Below are 19,225 nucleotides of genomic sequence, written 5' to 3'. Positions count from 1 at the left end.
TAGTGAAGATTTAGAAATAAGTGGTAGTCACTTAGGTGTTTTTAATTTATTTTAACATTTTATGTTTGAAGCCACAATATCCACAGCACACAAAGACCCTGCTACCATTTATTCAGTGAGAGGGAAGCACCGAAATGCTGAGTTGGTGGGGCAGGTACAGATAATCCAATCACTGCTGATGGAAGACTTCAAAACACACTGTGAAAACTCTGAGAAAAATGTCATGACTGGGCATGTTGGAACTGAGCACTCGTACAGGGTGGAACATCTTTCAGCAGGTCTCAGGAAACTGGGAGCAAAGATATCTCTTAGGCTTCGGGTTCGTAGTCCTGATACCCTTCCTAGTATAAGGAAAATCAGAAAGGCAACATGAAGTTTAGCATAAGTGACCAGTAATCAAGGGCTTCCAGGAAAATGGGATAGGACATGGCTTGCCATTTTGAAAAAAGGATATAGTCCTACAGATCTGAAACTATTCTCCTACATCCATTACAATTTTCTTTTTAACAGTTTCATCTGCCTTTCAAATACAAAAGTGAAGTAATTAGGGTGGTAGTCAGATATCTGAATTCCACTTCTAGATGTGCTGTTTAACAGTCTGTGACCTGGTCCTGTAGGACAAGTAGCTAGCCTGTCTTATCTGACTCTCATTTTCTTCAATTAAAGTGTGAGAACCAAATCAGGTAATTTTTTATAAAGAAATTAAGACACTTAAAGATTAAAAATTTCATCTTCATCTGCAGCTTTAATTATTCCTATTTCAAAGCTCCTCCTTTCCCCTCCAATATTTGAGTAACACGTACAATAAAAATATCAATGGTCTTAACCAAAGAGGCCAAATCAGTCCTCCTAAAGAACAACTCTAATAATATCAGAATCCTGCTTAAAAACAAACATGTTTTCAATACTCAAGCTGCTTTCTGAATAAAGTACAAACTTAAATGGCTAGGTTTTTCTAGTAGTTCACAAGTCACCTTGGACCAATCTCTGCAGCCTTCATTTGTCACTATTCTCAGAGCTTGAATCACATTTAATTACTCACTGTGCCTCAGACATATCCACCTGGATTCCCAGGCATGTGTGCCTTGGAGATTTTCTTGTGCTAGAATGTCCTTCCTTCATTTTGACCTGTCACATCTCCCACCCCTTCCCACCCACCTCTTCTATAAAACTTACCCCGATTGAGCTAAAAAAAATCTTGTAAAATACTAACTTTGTGCATGGTGTATATTTTTGCCTCTGTGATGCCTCATGCATAAAAGGCAGTAATGATTGTCACGGGTATCATGATAAATAAATAAAGGGATACATTTGTATTATTTTTTAATCAAACATACTGAAGTGTAAACTCCTTGTGTTCTTGTACTAGTAAATACTCTTTTATTCTCTTTAGTGTTTAGCATTGTGCATTCATTGGGAGCCCAGAAAGTTTGTTTTGGTATTTTTCTGTATGATCTTACGGAAAATCCCAATGAACTTTTTGGCCAATCCAATATTAAAAAAAAAAAAACCAGAATATTGGTAAAATTAGGAAAATAAACAATTTAGTCTTTCTACAAGTGGGAGATTATCAATATACTTTTAAAAAATGCCATGAAGAAGAACAACCCTACTAGAACACACTTTAACTCAGGTTTTAATGGTGATGTCTTGTTTTGATATCAAGGTAATATTGTTCTCACTTATTTTTTTAATAATTCAATATTTTTGTTAGAAATCTATTCAGATTTTCTATTTCTTCCCGAGTCAGTCATTCATCTAAAGGTATTTTCTAATTTCCCTTCTGAAACATTTTATATTAAAGAAACTTTAAATTATGCTGTTTAGAATGATAGACTGAAATATATCCATTATTAAAAACCATGCATTTATCATATTTCTACTCTATAATTTTGATTTACTTTTACTATGCGCACATCCAGCTGGAAATGTATGGTCAATAATAATTATGTTCTCTTGGTATTTAGTTGATTTCTCTAACTTTCCATTTGGGGATTTGTTTTAGAAGGTAACGTTTCTAGTAAAATAATTCTTTAATGTAGTGATCAGCAAACTCTTTCTGTAAAGGGCCAGGCTGAAAATATTTTAGGCTATGTGGTGCACATATGGTCTCTGTCACTGCTGCTGCCTTTTTTAGAAATAACTCTTTACAAATGTAAAAACGATTCACAGCTTGCAAGTTGTCCACACGCTAGACGTCCTGGATCTGGCCAACTTGTGCATCTAGAGAGTAAGTCATTCTCTTTAAGAACAAAGGTGAGGGAAATCTGAAGGTGACAGACTTGGGGTACCGATTACTAGACCCAATGTTAAGCTTTTAAGCTTTCTGTTTGGAGTTTTATATGTATAAATTCTTACCTCAGAAGGCATTTCATAAGCCTCATTGTCAGGATCCACAGGCATATCTTCCAGAATTCCTTCCTGGGAGGCTCCTTCTTCACCCTAATATTTAAATGAAAAGCAAACAAAGATTATGAAGAGGTACCATTATTTACTTCTAAAAATCACAATCGTATTTTGAAAAAAATCTTATACACAGTACTGGCAGGGATGTGGTAGAAAATGACACTCTTTAATATTACTGATAATATTCTAAACTATACAGTGCCTTTGGTAAAACATTGACGCTACATGTGTTATTTACTCTAAAAATGGATGATTTTTTTTTTGCCAAGTAATTTACTATTCAGAAAACAGTCCAAAGCTAGAGAACAAAGGTGTTTTTAATAGGATCAGTGACAGAATAACAAATTACTAACCTAAATATTCTAATAGATGATGAAGAGATAGAAAAATTATCATTCAGCTATTCAATAGATAATTATGAAAGCATCTATTACTATGACGTAAGTTATATGAAAATAACCTTTTATAATGTTTAGCAGTATGTAAGTGTTGTATATATTATAGATATAATTGGTAGAATTCAGATGCAAAAGTGAAACAGACTAGAGGAAGGCACGACAAAATATTAAGAGTAATATTTGTTGGGCAGTTATGCATATATTTTTGTAAGCTTTTAACTTATGTATGCTTTTATATTATAAATGGTTATATATATTTTATATTTTATTTCTAAAGATGACAAAGAAACAAAAAAACTGAAATTTCAAGATTGAAACTGTACATATTTGGAGGAGCAAAAATCAAATATTTGGTCAGAAATAGGATACCACAAATTCAACCTGAAATGGTCATGGTTTTATTATTGTTCTTCATTAAGTACCTTTTGTTGCTTTGCATTTATTCCAGAAAAGGAATTATATAAAGGAGTCACTGAAAATTGAAAAAGCAAGGAAGCAACATGAGTCTATACAGAATCACTCAAATATATCAAATAGTCCTTCAGTCAGTGTGGCATCTATTTAAAACTATGCCTGACGTGGGGTGCTTCCCAGCTGGTACTAAAGAACCCGCCTGCCAATGCAGGAGACATAAGAAACGCAGGTTCGATCTCTGGGTCAAGAAGATCCTCTGGAGGAGGTCGTGACAATCTAATTGAGTATTCTTGCCTAGAAAATCCCATGAACAGAGGAGCCTGGCAGGCTACACTCCATAGGGTCGCACAGGGTCAGACATGACTGAAGCAGTTTTGCACCCACATGTCTGATGTAAATAACATCTCCCCATGTCTTCATCATGTGAATGACTGACAAGTAGGGAGAGGGATAAGGAAGTGGCTGACAGTGAGAAAAGGTCAAACTAAAGCCCATTCTTAAATTAGCTGGGCAGAGAATTTTATAGGTCATCCTCCTCTGCCCAACTCCTGTTTGATTGATCTAAAAAGTCCTAGTTGTTTACAAATGAAATAAGGTAATATAAACCTTCGCTAAAATACTTTACTTCTAAACATGGAGTAAAGGTGGTATTTTCAGTGTTTTGCCTTTTGGTAATGTAAAGAATACAAGTTCTGCTGATTGGTGGTTAGATATAAGGACTATAATATCACAAGACTTGAGTTCAGATCCTAGCTGCTAAAGATTCCAGATCTTTCATGATGTTGGGCATGTTTCTTAAGCTTTCTCTAAGCATCAAATAGCCTTGGTGATAAAATGGGGCAACAATACCATTTTTTCATTGGGAAGAGCCAGTGACATCATTAGCTCTCTCAGTAGTTATTTAGATTAACTTTTAGTGATAGTGAAGTATGAAGATAATAAGGTAAATTTCCCATTACTATCATTTTAAGCTCTTAGAGCTTTATTTCTCTAACCTAATTTGTTTAAAGATTTTGATACAGACTGGACAAGTCAATATGGAGAACTGACTTGCTTTCTACCACAAATAAGGTGTTAATTGTACAACTAAGACTGGTGAATGTTATTGGATATGTGTGTCTATGTGTACTTGGGTGTGTCTGTTGCACCTTTCAAAGTTCATCCAAGTAATGAATTCTTTGGCTAGATTGATCATGTATTGGGTTCAAGCAAAAACTACCCCTATTAATTTTAAATAATGATTTACTTAGGTTGCAAGTATTTAATAATTACTCATTTTTAAAAGTACATGCTTTTCTGACCATGTATTTACCTAATCCTTAAAATTACACTTCAAATATCCACAGTTTTTGAAGTAAAATATGTCACTTGTGGGTCAGGGCTTGAGAAACCATAGATATAATATTAAAGAGGCCAAGTGATAAGGCAGAAATGAAGATACTTAGATAAATGGGGAAAAGTAGAAGGAAGTGAAACAAATACCATGATGGTTAATAAGTATTAAGATGGCATAAGAAGAGGCCCATATTTTCAGATGATCGTTATTCTCTAAAGGAATATATGTTGATATCACAAGTCTGACTGCTGACTTTAAATGTTGTTCTTTAGAGAATAAGACTATTGGTTTCATTAAAATAAAACACATTAATAAGCTATCATTAAGATATTTACCTGTATTACATTACATGAAGTAGAAATAGCTCATAAACCTCCCATGAGGCAGAATATCCTTAACCACTTCCCAAGAAAATCTGGATTTAAAGAGGTTTAGTAATTTGCTCAAACTAGCACAGGTGACTCTAGACCCTGTGCCATTAACCACTATCCTGAACTACTTCTCCAAAAGAATTTTGGAATTCAAAATGTTTTATCTATAGATTGTAGAAACTGAGCGATAGGAAATTCTGTCATATCCCTGACTATGCCTTGACTATTCCTTTAGGACCCAGTTAACAGTCTATTCCTTGTAAACAAAATTGTCTTATAACTTGATTACTGAAACCCATCAAAGTTTATTCACAAGCATTATATCTTCTATGGGCCTGTTGTACACTTCATACTATAAAAGTTTACCCAGAGGGAAAAAAAGAACAAAAAGTATTAGTCAAAACACAAGTGAGAGTTGCCTTTGTTTATCAAAACCCTGATAAATTCTCTAGTGTGTAAAAAAAAACAAACAGAGAAACTAGTGAGGGTTAAGGAAATAGTGGGGATGAAGTGGCAGTATAAAAGATAATTACTCAAAATTCTTTAAAAATAAGGGTTATGATGCTCAATTGCCTATTTTCTGTCCAGTATTGTGCTGCAGTATAATTTCACCATCCTACTATATTCTTCACACATAGCCTATTGGCTCTAAATATTCATTAAAGTGCTACCCAGGGGTCAGAATAGGATGGGGGCGTATGAGGAAAGCACAGCAGAGGTATGAGATGGACTGCATAATTGGAAGCAAGGAATTGGAATCAGAATCGACCAGGAAAAATGTGTCACAGGAAAATCATCAAACATGTATCTTGCCTTTCCGGTAAAAACTGTACCCTAGGGTAAACAACCTAGATAGCATATTCAAAAGCAGAGACATTACTTTGCCAACAAAGGTCCATCTAGTTAAAGCTATGGTTTTTCCAGTGGTCATGTATGGATGTGAGAGTTGGGCTGTGAAGAAAGCTGAGTGCTGAAGAATTGATGCTTTTGAACTGTGGTGTTGGAGTAGACTCTTGAGAGTCCCTTGGACTGCAAGGAGATCCAACCAGTCCATTCTAAAGGAGATCAGCCCTGGGTGTTCCCTGGAAGGAATGATGCTAAAGCTGAAACTCCAGTACTTTGGCCACCTCATGTGAAGAGTTGACTCATTGGAAAAGACTGTGATGCTGGGAGGGATTGGGGGCAGGAGGAGAAGGGGATGACAGAGGACGAGATGGATGGATGGCATCACCGACTCGATGGATGTGAGTCTGAGTGAACTCCGGGAGTTGGTGATGGACAGGGAGGACTGGCTTGCTGTGATTCATGGGGTGGCAAAGAGTCGGACACGACTGAGCAACTAAACTGAACTGAGGGTAATCAAATAGTTGGCCACAGGTTTTCTTTATACAGATACCGTCTTTTCTTCTAAGAAAGGAATGAATTAGAATTCTATCACCTTTTTTTACAAGGGATCTAGGCAAGGATCATTAACGGCTTGCCAATGTGACATGAAGAGATATAACCGCATACATGTGCCTGATGGCAGACATATCAACACCAATAAAAATATCTTTGCCAAACATTAGAATTCACTGAAACCTAAATATCACTAGAGCTGACAGTTTACAGCAAATACAAGGGACTGAGAAACAAGTTCACATCACTGGATGCAATCAGCAAATTTTGGACTGTGGGAAACGATACAGGAAAAATAACTACTTCAACAAGTAAATTTTGCAAGAAAAACAAGTTTTGGGAAACCTATAAAGTGGACTTGAGAGAGCATTAGAAAATTACAATTTAAGAATCTTATTTCAGTCTTATTTGGAATCCTAGTTTAAGAAAATGAGAAACAAACATGAGAGGGGAGAATTTCAACATTGCTTTGGATATTTAATTAAGGAGTTACTGTTTATTTTTAAAAAGTAATATTGGGGTTTTACTTAAAGAAATTCTTTAAATTAAAAAAATAATCAAAAGTTTTTAGATCAAAGAAGATATCTGGGTATTTGCTTGGAAATTATGTGGTTTGGATGGACAGAATTGAGTAGGCTGTATAAGAAACAGGAGTCTATGTGGTAGTGATTGGCTGCATTTAAAGGGAAGCAGGATATGTACCCTAAAATATGACACTTTGACAGGTGGATTACTTGAAATGAAGGCAATCAAGGCCCACCAGACTCTGGAGTAGCTTTTTACCTCCTCCATAACTGCCAAAAAGAGCATGGATTAGAGGCCTGTATCAGAAAGAGCTCTTACCAGAGAGAACTTTTTTTTTTTTTTAATCTGAAAGCTTCATCTGCAAGGTGGGGCAAACATCTGATTACCAGACATCTGTTCTTCTCATCTTCCTGTGAATTGCCCTCCTCCCCTTTGCAACTCTGGCCTCTATCCTATTCTTTAGCTCAGGGTAGTATATAAGCCTCAATTGCCTGACTGCCTTTGAGTTTCATGTCTTTGTGGGGCTCCCATATGTATAAAATCAAATTTGTATTTCTCCTGTGAATCTGTCTTATGTCAAAATTTAGTTACGAGACCAACCAAAGAACCTATAAGGAATGAAAGGAAAATTTTTCCTCCCCAGTAGTCTGGCGCCCAATGTGGGGCTCTGCTTTGGCTGGACATCTTTTGTTCCATGGCTGCTACAGCTGAGAGATCCTGGAAGCTCTGGTAGAAGGTAAGAGTTCTTACCACATCAGTTTCCTGGGTCTCTGCCTGCAGGATGTGGTGGAAATAAGAGTAGGGAGAGTTCTTTTCTTTTTCTAGATTTAGATTAGCAGGAGAAAATATTTGTGTGAACCACTATCTTTGGTATAGTGACTCTGGTAAAGATTTCTTATGAATATTCTTGTTTTCTTTTGTGCTGTTTGTCATAAAGAGGATAATCATAGGGTTGAATATAGGCACAGATCCCATAAGCTTGTTTTTTAAACTGGTCTCACAGACTGGTGAGTTCATTGTTCTCACTAGGCTGGTGTCTCTTTAGACAAGTTTTGCTGTGTTTCCCCTATATTAAAAAACAACAACAGATAAAGTATTCTTTCTGTTTTGCTCAGCCACATCTGCCTGTTTCAACTTCCCTTTCCTGTTAAGATCTGCAGAGAATAACTCTGTCCAGATCACTAGGCCCAGGATATAAAGAATATTTGTGTAAATCTTGAAAGCCAGGAAGTGAATTTAACACAATCACTTGGGCTGGCTTCACTGATCCTTACAACAACTCCTACTTTTCCAGGGCCCTGTAATTGAGTTGGGTTCTGCTGGCTTCAGGCTTTCCTATGCAATGCAAATATATTCTGGTCCCCCAATGCAAAGAACTGGTGTTTATGGATGGCAGTAGTTCTAGTAAATTACAAAGTCCTTTTACCTCCACTTTCACAGATTTAGAGAGGCATTAAAAAGATTAGTTGCACGTTCACAGTCCCACTTACAGGGACTCTGATTCGCTTCTAAGATGTATTCTCCCGACCATAAACATTATTTTGGATATAATGTAGTTAACAGAGAAAACAGACAGTTCCCTATGGGGAGAAGGGGCATTCTTAAAGAAGAAACAGATGACCCAGGCCCTCCTAAATAATCAGGGAAAGGCCCAGTATTCAGGGGCTAAGAGAAGCAATAGTTGAGGTTTTTCCTCCTGAGGTGAGTTGGTCGAAGATTGAATTGTACAGTCAGGGGAGAAAAAAAGAAAAACATTAAAAACTTTATTCAGAAGTTTAACAGGCATATGGCGTTAAATCCTGAACTCCAGAGCATAGAAATCTTTTGATTTCCATCTTCTTTGGAAATCTCCTTGACATAAGGGAGCAAATTAAGATAATGTATTTGAATGGGTGAACCAGCCATTTGATATCACTCAGGCTGCAACCCAACTCTTCGAGGAATTAAAATCAACAGTCCTTGTCTAATAAACCTTCACAAAACCAGAAATGCACCTCTAGAAAACAATGCAAAATACACCTATCTTTTACCAACCTCCAAACTTCCCCTTTTGATCTCAAAATGCTTGCACACACTGTAAAAGATCAAGACATTGAAACAAGTGTTCTAAAAAGAAGAAAATAGTAATTATTCTAGACTTTGGATCATAAACACACTCCCAAACTCCTTGGAGACATCATGCATTCTTTGTCACTTGAAGAAGTAAATCTTCCATATCTTTCAAATGTAAACACTCAAGGTAGATAACTAATACACAGCCCACAATCATCTGAGACAGAAGTAAACAAGGGGGGATGGAGAAAAGGTTTTTGAAAATACAAACTGCTATAAATTTTCCCTTCCTCAAAATTTAGTACACAGCTCCCATAAGATTACTTGTCAAGGACAAATACGAATCTTAAAAGTCTTCTCCACAAAAATTAGTAAAATGCTTTAGCCATTTGAGTAGGTGAACTTCACTTGTTCCACCTTCCAGAGACACAATTTGGATTCAGCTGTTACTTATGAACTAGTGAGCTCTGTTCTGTTGTATCTGATTCTTGGCTACAACTTTGGGATGGAAGCTATATGTTCACTACAAATTGGCACTTGCCATCTACCTCTATAAGGATTAAATCACATGCTGCAGCAGCTGCTAATTTTCAACACACCCTGAAAAGAGTTCAGGGTGGAGAGCAGAGATGAGGCAGTCTGTGCTCTGGGAAAACTCGCAGGACAGGTCTTTAGATAGATATTTTCAGCAGCCGATTTTTATTAAGCCCAATTCTTATATCTCCTTATGCCTAGAAAAAGCACTAAAATCTTTCATGGTGATGCCTATTCCTTGTGACTAGCAGAAAGCTTCTGAAAAATATGTGTCTGATTGTATGTCTCTCTCCCTTCACCAAAATCACATATATACTGACCGTTCCCCTGCTTCTTTACAGCAGTTTCTCAAAGCTATCTGTGGTGCTGTCTCTCAGACTTGCAGTACTCATTCTGCCCCCAAATAAAACTTAGCTTCTAAAAAATGTACAACCTGAGCTGCGAGTTGACATACAGGATCTCTGTCTGTGTATTTACATACATCTATAGATGTATGTTATGCGCATGTGATATTTTTCTACTGGAAGGTATAGCTACAATTACTTTGTTAAAAAAAAAACTGACTTTAACTGGCTTAAAGAAAAATATGCACTTATTAATTTATATATTTCTAAACCCTCAGAAATAAGACACTAATCCAAATGCTTTCCAAGTTCATGTGGTCTGTGGTAATCTTTGATAAATAAAACTAGTTTACAAAAAAAAACAACCTAATTTAAATTTGTCAGTTTAATTAAAATAGGCATATCTTCAGAGCTTTCTACCTAGGTTTACTAAAAGTCAAATAAGCTCATATTATCTCTGTTACAGAATTTATCAGAAGGAAAAATAACCTAAGATGATGGCTTGCTGCTTTAATGTCTCATCTTATGAGTATTCTAAACATGGTTATTAAAAACAAGTGAATTAAATAATTGTAATGGAGATACAAATTTTAAGTGAACTTTTCAAAAATAATTATGTTTTACTATATGTCCTAAATCTCTTTGGTAACTTAGAGTTTTGCTATATTAAGTTAAATGATGGAAATTCATTGAGGTCATTTCCAAAGTAGGTAAAAGAGAGAAACATCAATTATTGGTTTTCACTTCTTATTATAGAGAAATTAAAGATATTTGCACCTGTCAGTAACATGTCTTGCGCCATATTTAAAAAAAAAATTGTACTATGAGAAAGTGTACGCTTCTAGAAATTATGCAGTATACTCCTAAAACGCTAACCTATGGAATATTAGTCTGACAATTCACACTTTCTTACGTTTTCATTAGATATTAATATTTCCAAGACTTAAGAATTATAATTAATATATGTAATTAAAACTCTGCAGGAAGGTAAGATGCGTTTAAGAAAAGGTATGAAGTATAGCGATATGATTTATTAAGGGGAAAAGACTAATTTTGTCCTAAAGTAATAATTATTTCTCTTATTTTCTGCTTTTTCATTTTGAAACTAAATGGATATACAAAGTTGAGAAGAAAAGTGGGGAGGGAATAAGAAAAGAGAATTTTGCCTTGTGTAGTTAAGTTGGATAACATTGAATAAATTTATATATCTTTTCAAGAATAAGCTTTAATAACAATTAGTATATGCCTATTTATGTAAAATTTTCTTTCATCTGTTACAACAACAAGATTTCCTTAGCCTACTGGTATGCCCTTTGTAAGATCGTGAAAGGTTTCTCATTACCCTGTTAAGTAATCTGACTAGAATAAAGATTCTATATTTTATCAAAATCATTTCTTGTGCTTCATGTTATATTTACAAGTGTTTGATTACTTAAGAAAACTGAGTCTTCTCTATCAAAAGAGCTATTTTTTTTTAACAGCTATATAACTTTCTGTATCTGCCTGCAAAGTATTTTGTTGTCACTTTGGTTATGTGGATAACTAAATATTATATCACAATGATCCACGATCCTTGAATTCCCCATATCATACTCTAAATGAAATATTTTTGCTCTTGAAATAATTGGCATTTTCAAGAGTGTCCCTGAAACAGCTCTAAAGATTTATTCTCTCATATATATATATGAGGATGTTAAACATTGTTTATTTGATATTTAAATTACATGGTAAGCATTGTCAGGCAGGAAGTAATACTAAATCTTCTTTGAGCTATATTTCTCTAGATGTATGTTATTAATGTGTACTCCAGAAATTGTGTGCAATTCTTAAAAATATTATAACATTTTCAGTCATAATTCCAATTGCCTAAAAATGTCACAAAAATAATCAAATTTCCTTATCAATTGCATTATAATGAATTCTCAACAAATCTTTATGACTTTTTTTTCTTTTGTGATTAATAAACACCTTCTCTTTTACTCTAGTGCTTTGGGAAAAGTGTACCTGCAAAAGTGCTTCACCTTTAAGAGGACTCCTGGAAAAGTACTGATTTCTGATACTTTCCAATCATACCGTGGAACAGACTCAAGACTTCGAAAATAAACTATGGTACCAATGGGAAAAGATGGGAGGGAAGGGATAAACTGGGAGTTTGGATTACCATGTACATATTACTATAGATAAAATAATCAACAAAGACCTACTGTATAGCCCAGGGAATTATACTCAATACTCTGTAATAACCTATATGGGAAAAGTATCTTGAAAAAGAATGGATACATGTATAACTAAACAACTTTGCAGTGTACCTGAAACTAACACAATATTGTAAATCTACTCTGCTGCTGCTGCTGCTGCTGAGTCGCTTCAGTCGTGTTCGCCTCTGTGCGACCCTATAGACGGCAGCCCACCAGGCTCCCCCGTCCCTGGGATTCTCCAGGCAAGAACACTGGAGTGAGTTGCCATTTCCTCCTCCAATGCATGAGAGTGAAAAGTGAAAGTGAAGTCGCTCAGTCGTGTCCGACTCCTAGCGACCCCATGGACTGCAGCCTACCAGGCTCCTCTGTCCATGGGATTTTCCAGGCAAGAGTACTGGAGTGGGGTGCCATTGCCTTCTCCTCTACTGCAGTATAAAACTGGACATGGAACAACAGACTGGCTCCCAATAGGGAAAGACGTACATTAAGGCTGTATATTGTCACCCTGCTTATTTAACTTACATGCAGAATACATCATGAAAAATGCTGGGCTGAATGAAGCCCAACCTGGAATCAAGATTGCCAGGAGAAACATCAATAACCTCAGATATGCAGAAGACATCACTCTTATGGCAGAAAGTAAAGAACTGAAGAGCCTCTTAATAAAAATGAAAGAGGAGAGTGAAAAGTTGGCTTAAAACTCAACATTCAGAAAACGAAGATCATGGCATCTGGTCCCATCACTTCATGGCAAATAAATGAAGAAACAGTGGGGGGAATAAAGGATTTAGATAGGGCCTTGTACCAGAAAGAGAGCTTTAACCAGAGGTAACTTTCAGATAAATTTTATTTTATCTGAGAGGCAAAGCAAACATCTGATTATCAAACATCTGCTCTTTGCCTCTTTCAGTGAATCTCTTCCTCCCCTTTGAAGCTGCAGGTCCCTATTCTTTAGCTTAGGATAGTGTATGAATTTCAATTTCCTGGCTGCTTTTGAATCTTGTATCTTTGTGGACATCCCACCTGTACAAAATTAAATGTCTTTCTCCTGGCACGATGTTTTATGTCAATTTATTTATTAGACCAGCCAAAGAAACGAGAGGGGAAGAAGCAAAAATTTTTCTGCCCATTTTCCATCTTTAATTTTTGTAAGTTTTTAAAAGTATGTGTTCATTTCAATAGCTTTTCTGTTTTCTGAATATGATTATTTTAAATTTCTCAACTCCATAGTATTAATATATATTTAAGCATAGTAAAACATTTGGTAACTATTCCAAGAAAATATAACAAGAAACATTTCAGAGAGTCACTAGTTATAACTTTACCCAGATACCTGTATATTTACTGTTGTATAAACCTACCTCTAAAAAACTGAGTGTTATTTAGAAAGATCTCAACATAGTTCAACTCATTTAGAACTGTACCTAAGTATGCATTGAATGCTATAAAAGGAACCTTGAAATTTTGTAGTTTATGGATATTAAAGACTTGTTTTTAAAACAATCATATTTGATAATGTGAAATGCAGCTTCTATTCATTTTTACCACAAAAGAAAAAAAAACCAAACATAATAAATGTTGAACACCTTTGAAAAAACATTCTGTTCCATTTTTATGTTAATGATGTATAAACTCAGAACATGTTAGGGTAATAAAATACAGGATAAAAATATATGGATTATGATATATGCCTGCATGTTTAGGAAGAGAATCTGTGTTCTATAGGTTAGTATAGGGTAGTATATATAGTATACTTATATATATATATATATATATATATTATATATATATACTTATATTTATAGTATATATAAGTCACAACCCTTTCTGCCCACAAACCTTGGAAATAAAAAAGGTTATCAAAAATATTACAGTGGTACAGCCCTCCACTGCTAATGAGCAAAGATACAGACTTATGAGAAGCTGCATGGAGCAGAAAGGGTTGTGACTGACCTTTCCCACTATAAGACACAAATTCATGTTATTTTTAAAATGGAGCTCTTCTGTCAAATAGCTGATATATAACCAATTACCAACTGATGCGTGTCTAGCTGAATTCTCTATAAAACAAATCATAAAATGAGACTTAACTGATAATACTTTATAGGAAACCAGCCAAGGAAGACAGAGAAGCATATCAGCTTAGGGAGACAAGACACAGCGGATCACTCAGCCCATCCAACCAGTCTTCTCCTTTCAACTCAGTTACATACAGAGAGGGCTAAGAACTGCATTATTTGTGTAGTGAGTTAGATGTAAAAGAGAATGAGTAAGTGGAAGGGCAAGGCATTGACAGGAATTAAAGAGTGATAGACCTGCTACAGTCATAAAGACAAAGCTATAATTACAGCATTTTGAATGTTTTTGCACTGTTATTTCAATAGAGTAGTAGTTTAGATTTTGTTGAAATTGTTTTCTTCTTGAAAAGTTCAAGTTTTTATAACATACTGCCATGTTATGCTTTAGATCTCCTAGTCCATAATCTTTCCATGAGCTTTCATTACTAATGTGTATAAGATATGGTTTAAGATAAAAGAAAGCGCACACATACACAGACACAACTCTAGACCACTGATTATCTCTGGGGTTATCTCCTGAGACCATCTTAAATCTCCTAATTAAAAAGTGTAGCTGCAGCACATCATTTTCATCACAAATTGCACATGCTACCAACAAGCAAAATTAGCAACAGGCTGAGTGAAGATGGGGCTCCTGGTCATCTGTTAGGCTTTCTTATTAGCAAAATGACCTACACACCTCATTAGCTGTGTTAGATACCTATTGCGATTGTCTCAGCAAATTTACAAATTACTGTGTAATCGACCATCTGGATCACTTGGGGTTAGTCACACGGATGAACACCATTAAATCATATAGTAAGACAATATATTAAATACACATACAAGGAAAATTCATACCTACAGAGAAATGTTTTCAGATTAAAAATGCAATTCTAAGACTCCACAGAAAAACGACTAGAACTGATAAATGAATTTGGCAAGGTAGCCAGATACAAGATTAACATACAGAAATTGGATGCATTTCTTTATCCTAATAATGAAATAACAGAAAGGAAATGTGAAAAAAAAAAAACCTTTAAAACTGCACCCCCCCCCCCAAAAATACTTAGAATAAACCTGACCAAGGAACTGAAAGAACAAAGGAAATCAAAGATTATTCAAAGAAATGGGAAGATATCCCATGGTCTTCAATAGGAAGAATTAATATTGTTAAAATAGCAATATTACCCAAAGCAATCTATAGATTTGATGCAAACCCTATCAAATTATCCATGGCATTTTTCACAGAACTAGAATAATCGCCAAATTCATATGGAACCATAAAAGACCCAGAATCTAAGCAATCCTGAGGAAAAAAGGAAAAGCAGGAGGTATAATTCTCTCAGACTTCAGACAATACTACAGAGATACAATAATCAAAACAGCATGCTCTTGGCACAGAAACAGACATATGGATCAATGGAACAGAATAGAGAGCCCAGAAATAAACCTACACTCCCACAGTCAATTAAAATTAGATAAAAGAGGCGAGAATATAAAATGGGAAAAAGACATTCTCTTCAAGTGGTGCTGGCTAAGTTAGACAGCTGTATGTGGATCAGTGAAGTTAGTACACACTGTCACACCATGCACAAAAATAAAGTGATTTAGACTTAAATATCTCCAGTACTCTTGCCTGGAAAATCCCATGGACGGAGGAGCCTGGTAGGCTGCAGTCCACAGGGTCGCTAGGAGTCGGACGCGACTGAGCGACTTCACTTTCACTTTTCACTTTCATGCACTGGAGAAGGAAATGGCAACCTACTCCAGTGTTCTTGCCTGGAGAATCCCAGGGATGGGGGAGCCTGGTGGGCTGCTGTCTATAGGGTCACACAGAGTCGGACATGACTGAAGCGACTTAGCAGCAGCAGCAGCAGCAGACTTAAATATAAGACAAGACACCATAAAACTCCTAGAAGAGATCACAGGCAAAACATTCTCTAACATAAACTGAACCACTATTTTCTTTGGTCAATCTCCCAAGAAAATAGAAATAATAACAAAAACAAATGGGACCTGATCAGACTTAAAGTTTTTGCATAGCAAAGGAAATCATAAAAAAATGAAAAGGCAACCTGCAGAATGGGAGAAAATATTTGCAAATGATATGACAAACAGGGTTTAATTTCCAAAACACACAAACAGCTCATACAACTCAACAACAACAAAAAAAACAATTAAAAAATGGGCAGAAGTCCTAAATAGACATTTCTCCAAAGAAGTAGTACAGCTTACCAACAGGAACATGAAAAGATGCTCAACACAGCTAATTATTAGAGAAATGCAAATCAAAACTACAACAAGGTGCCACCTCACACCAGTCAGAATGGCCATGATTAAAAAGTCTCCAAATAACAAATCCTACAGAGGATGTAGAGAAAAGGGAACCCTCTTAGCATTATTGGTGAGAATGTAAGTTGGTGCAGCCACTATGGAAAACAGTAAGGAGGTTCCTCAGAAAATTAAAAACAGAATATATGTTCCAGCAATCCCACTCCTGGGCATATATCCAGACAACAATATAATTCAAAAAGATATATGTGCCCCTGTGTTCATAGAGAACTATTCACAACAGCTAACACACGGAAACAGCGTAAATGTCCATCAACAGATGAATGCATAAAGAAGATGTACATAATGTATTACCACTGTACAATGTATGTACATAATGGAATACCACTGAGCTATAAAAAGGGTGAAATCATGCCATTTGCTGCAACATGGATGCAACTAGGGATTATCATACCAAGTGAACTAAGGCAGAAGGAGAAATACAAATGCCACATGATAGCACGTATATATGGAATCTAAAACATGGCACAAATGAAGCTGTCGATGAAACAGAAACAGACTCACAGACATAGAGAACGGACTTGTGGGTGCCAAGGGAAGGTGGGGAGGGATGGACCATGATTCTGGGGTTAGTGGATGCAAACTGTTACATATAGAATAGATAAACAACAAGGTCCTATTGTATAGCACAGAAAACTATATTCAGTATTCTAGGATAAACCATAATGGAAAATAAAATTTTAAACAACATGTATGTGTGTAACTGAATCAGTTTGCTGTACAGAAGAAATTAACATAGTAAATCAGTAATACTTCAATTAAAAATAAAATGAAAATCTATTATAAATAATAGTTTTAGAGAAACCAATCTGATTTTGAAATAAGTACTTAGAAATTGATCATGCTCTATTTTGGATTATATATTATCATATTACTCATTTTCTTGCCTTTTGCTTTTCTAATTCTTTCTTTAGTCTTGGCACTCCTTTCACAAAGAAAGAGAAAGGGAACAGATGAAATGAAAACTAGTTTGTTTTTAAGAGGTTTATGAGTAGAAGAGAGAGTAAAGCTAACATATTAAATCAATTTTAGTGCTATTCTTTGGGGGTTCTTTATCAGTATTCCTGAATCCAGCTTTAAATATATTGAGCCATGAACTATAAAATAATTAGTCTGGAAATTAGGAATCTGTGTGAAATCATTTTTGAGAAGAAATTTTCTTTCTATAGCAAAGAGGTAGTATTCTATCTTAAATCTTCATCCTTGGTAAGCATAACAAGTAGTTCAGTAAAACTGCCATATTTATGAAGTTCAGTTCAGTTCAATCGCTCAGTTGTGTCCGACTCTTCGCGACCCCATGAATCGCAGCACGCCAGGCCTCCCTGTATCACCACCTCCCGGAGTTCACTCAGACTCACGTCCATCGAGTCAGTGATGCCATCCAGCCATCTCATCCTCTGTCGTCCCCTTCTCCTCCTGCCCCCAATCCCTCCCAGCATCAAAGTCTTTTCCAATGAGTCAACTCATTTTTATGAAAGTGGCATGTAATTAGCTGACTCACCTAATATGACTTCACAGCAAAGCAACAATTGCCAGCTTTTCTCATGTTACTTGGATATAGATCTAGCTGCAAATACTAATATACAATAGGGAGTCTGGGAATAAAGTAGTTTCAGTTTTCAGGTCCAAAGATTAATCCTCTTCTTCCATTAATAAAATATTTTATGTCTAAATATATATTTATATTTGCTTATTACTTAAATCTGCATGGATAGAGTTCTTGAAGAGCTTCCACTTAGGAAGTGCTTGAATAAGACATCATCAGTATGAAAGTGGGTCAGCCTTAGGAAGATCAACTCCTCTATTGAGCTAAGAAGGAACCAGTCCTTTCACCTTGGCAAATGCATTGATATTTGGCAGCAAGTCTTAAAACTAGTGGGAAGATCCGCTGGAGAAGGAAACAGCAACCCACTCCAGTCTTCTTGCCAAGAAAATTACACGGAAAGAGAAGCCTGGCGGGCCACATTCCATAGGGTCACAAAGAGTTGGACACATCTGAGCAGCATATATTCATGCACTTAAAACTAGCAACTGGAAGAGGAATCAGTGGAGAGGGTAGATTTTGGCCTTAAGAAGCCTCACTAAGAACAAAGCTAGTGGAGATGATGGAATTCCAGCTGAGCTATTTCAAATCCTAAAAGATGATCCTGTGAAAGTGCTGCACTAAGTATGCCAGCAAATTTGGAACACTCAGCAGTGGCCACAGGACTGGAAATGGTCAGTTTTCATTCCAATCCCAAAGAAAAGCAATGCCAAATGTTTAAACAACCACACAATTGCACTCATCTCACGTGCTAGCAAAGTCGTGCTCAAAATTCTTCAATATAGGCTTCAATAGCACTTCAACTGAGAACTTCCAGATGTTCAAGCTGGATTTAGAAAAGGCAAAGGAACCAGAGATCAAATGGCCAACATCCACTGGATCATAGAAAAAACCAAGAGAATTCCAGAAAAACATCTACTACTGCTTTACTGACTATGCCAAAGCCTTTGGCTGTGTGGATCACAGCAAACTGTGGAAAATTCTTAAGTGATGGGAATACCAGACCACCTAACCTGCCTCTTGAGAAACCTCTCTATGCAGGTCAAGAAGTAACAGTTAGAACCGGACATGGAACAACAGAGTGGTTCCAAATTGGGAAAGGAGTATGTCAAGGCTGTAGATTGTCACCCTGCTTATTTAACTTCTATGCAAAGTACATCGTGTGAAATGCTGGACCTGGATGAAGCACAAGCTGGAATAAAGATTGCCGGGAGAAATATCAATAACCTCAAATATGCAAATGACAGCACCCTTATGGTAGAAAGCAAAGAGGAACTAAAGAGCCTCTTGATGA

The 19,225-nt window shown here is 36.0% G+C and overlaps 1 protein-coding gene across 1 annotated transcript in view; it reads right to left on the bottom strand.

The window, feature by feature from the left end:
* Positions 1 to 229: 229 nt before the first annotated feature.
* Positions 230 to 19,225, bottom strand: part of SNCA (synuclein alpha) — a 153,111-nt gene continuing 134,115 nt past the window's right edge. Inside the window, exons 4-5 of the mRNA XM_052642221.1 lie at positions 2,359 to 2,442; positions 230 to 341 (exon numbers count right to left, since the gene is read on the bottom strand). Of these exons, the coding sequence (XP_052498181.1) occupies positions 309 to 341; positions 2,359 to 2,442 (117 nt within the window). The 3' untranslated portion in view covers positions 230 to 308. The remainder of the gene's footprint in view (positions 342 to 2,358; positions 2,443 to 19,225) is intronic.

This window comes from Budorcas taxicolor, chromosome 6, assembly GCF_023091745.1.
Source record: "Budorcas taxicolor isolate Tak-1 chromosome 6, Takin1.1, whole genome shotgun sequence".
NCBI classification, from domain to species: domain Eukaryota; kingdom Metazoa; phylum Chordata; class Mammalia; order Artiodactyla; family Bovidae; genus Budorcas; species Budorcas taxicolor.
This window is presented reverse-complemented; position numbering and strand designations above follow the sequence as displayed.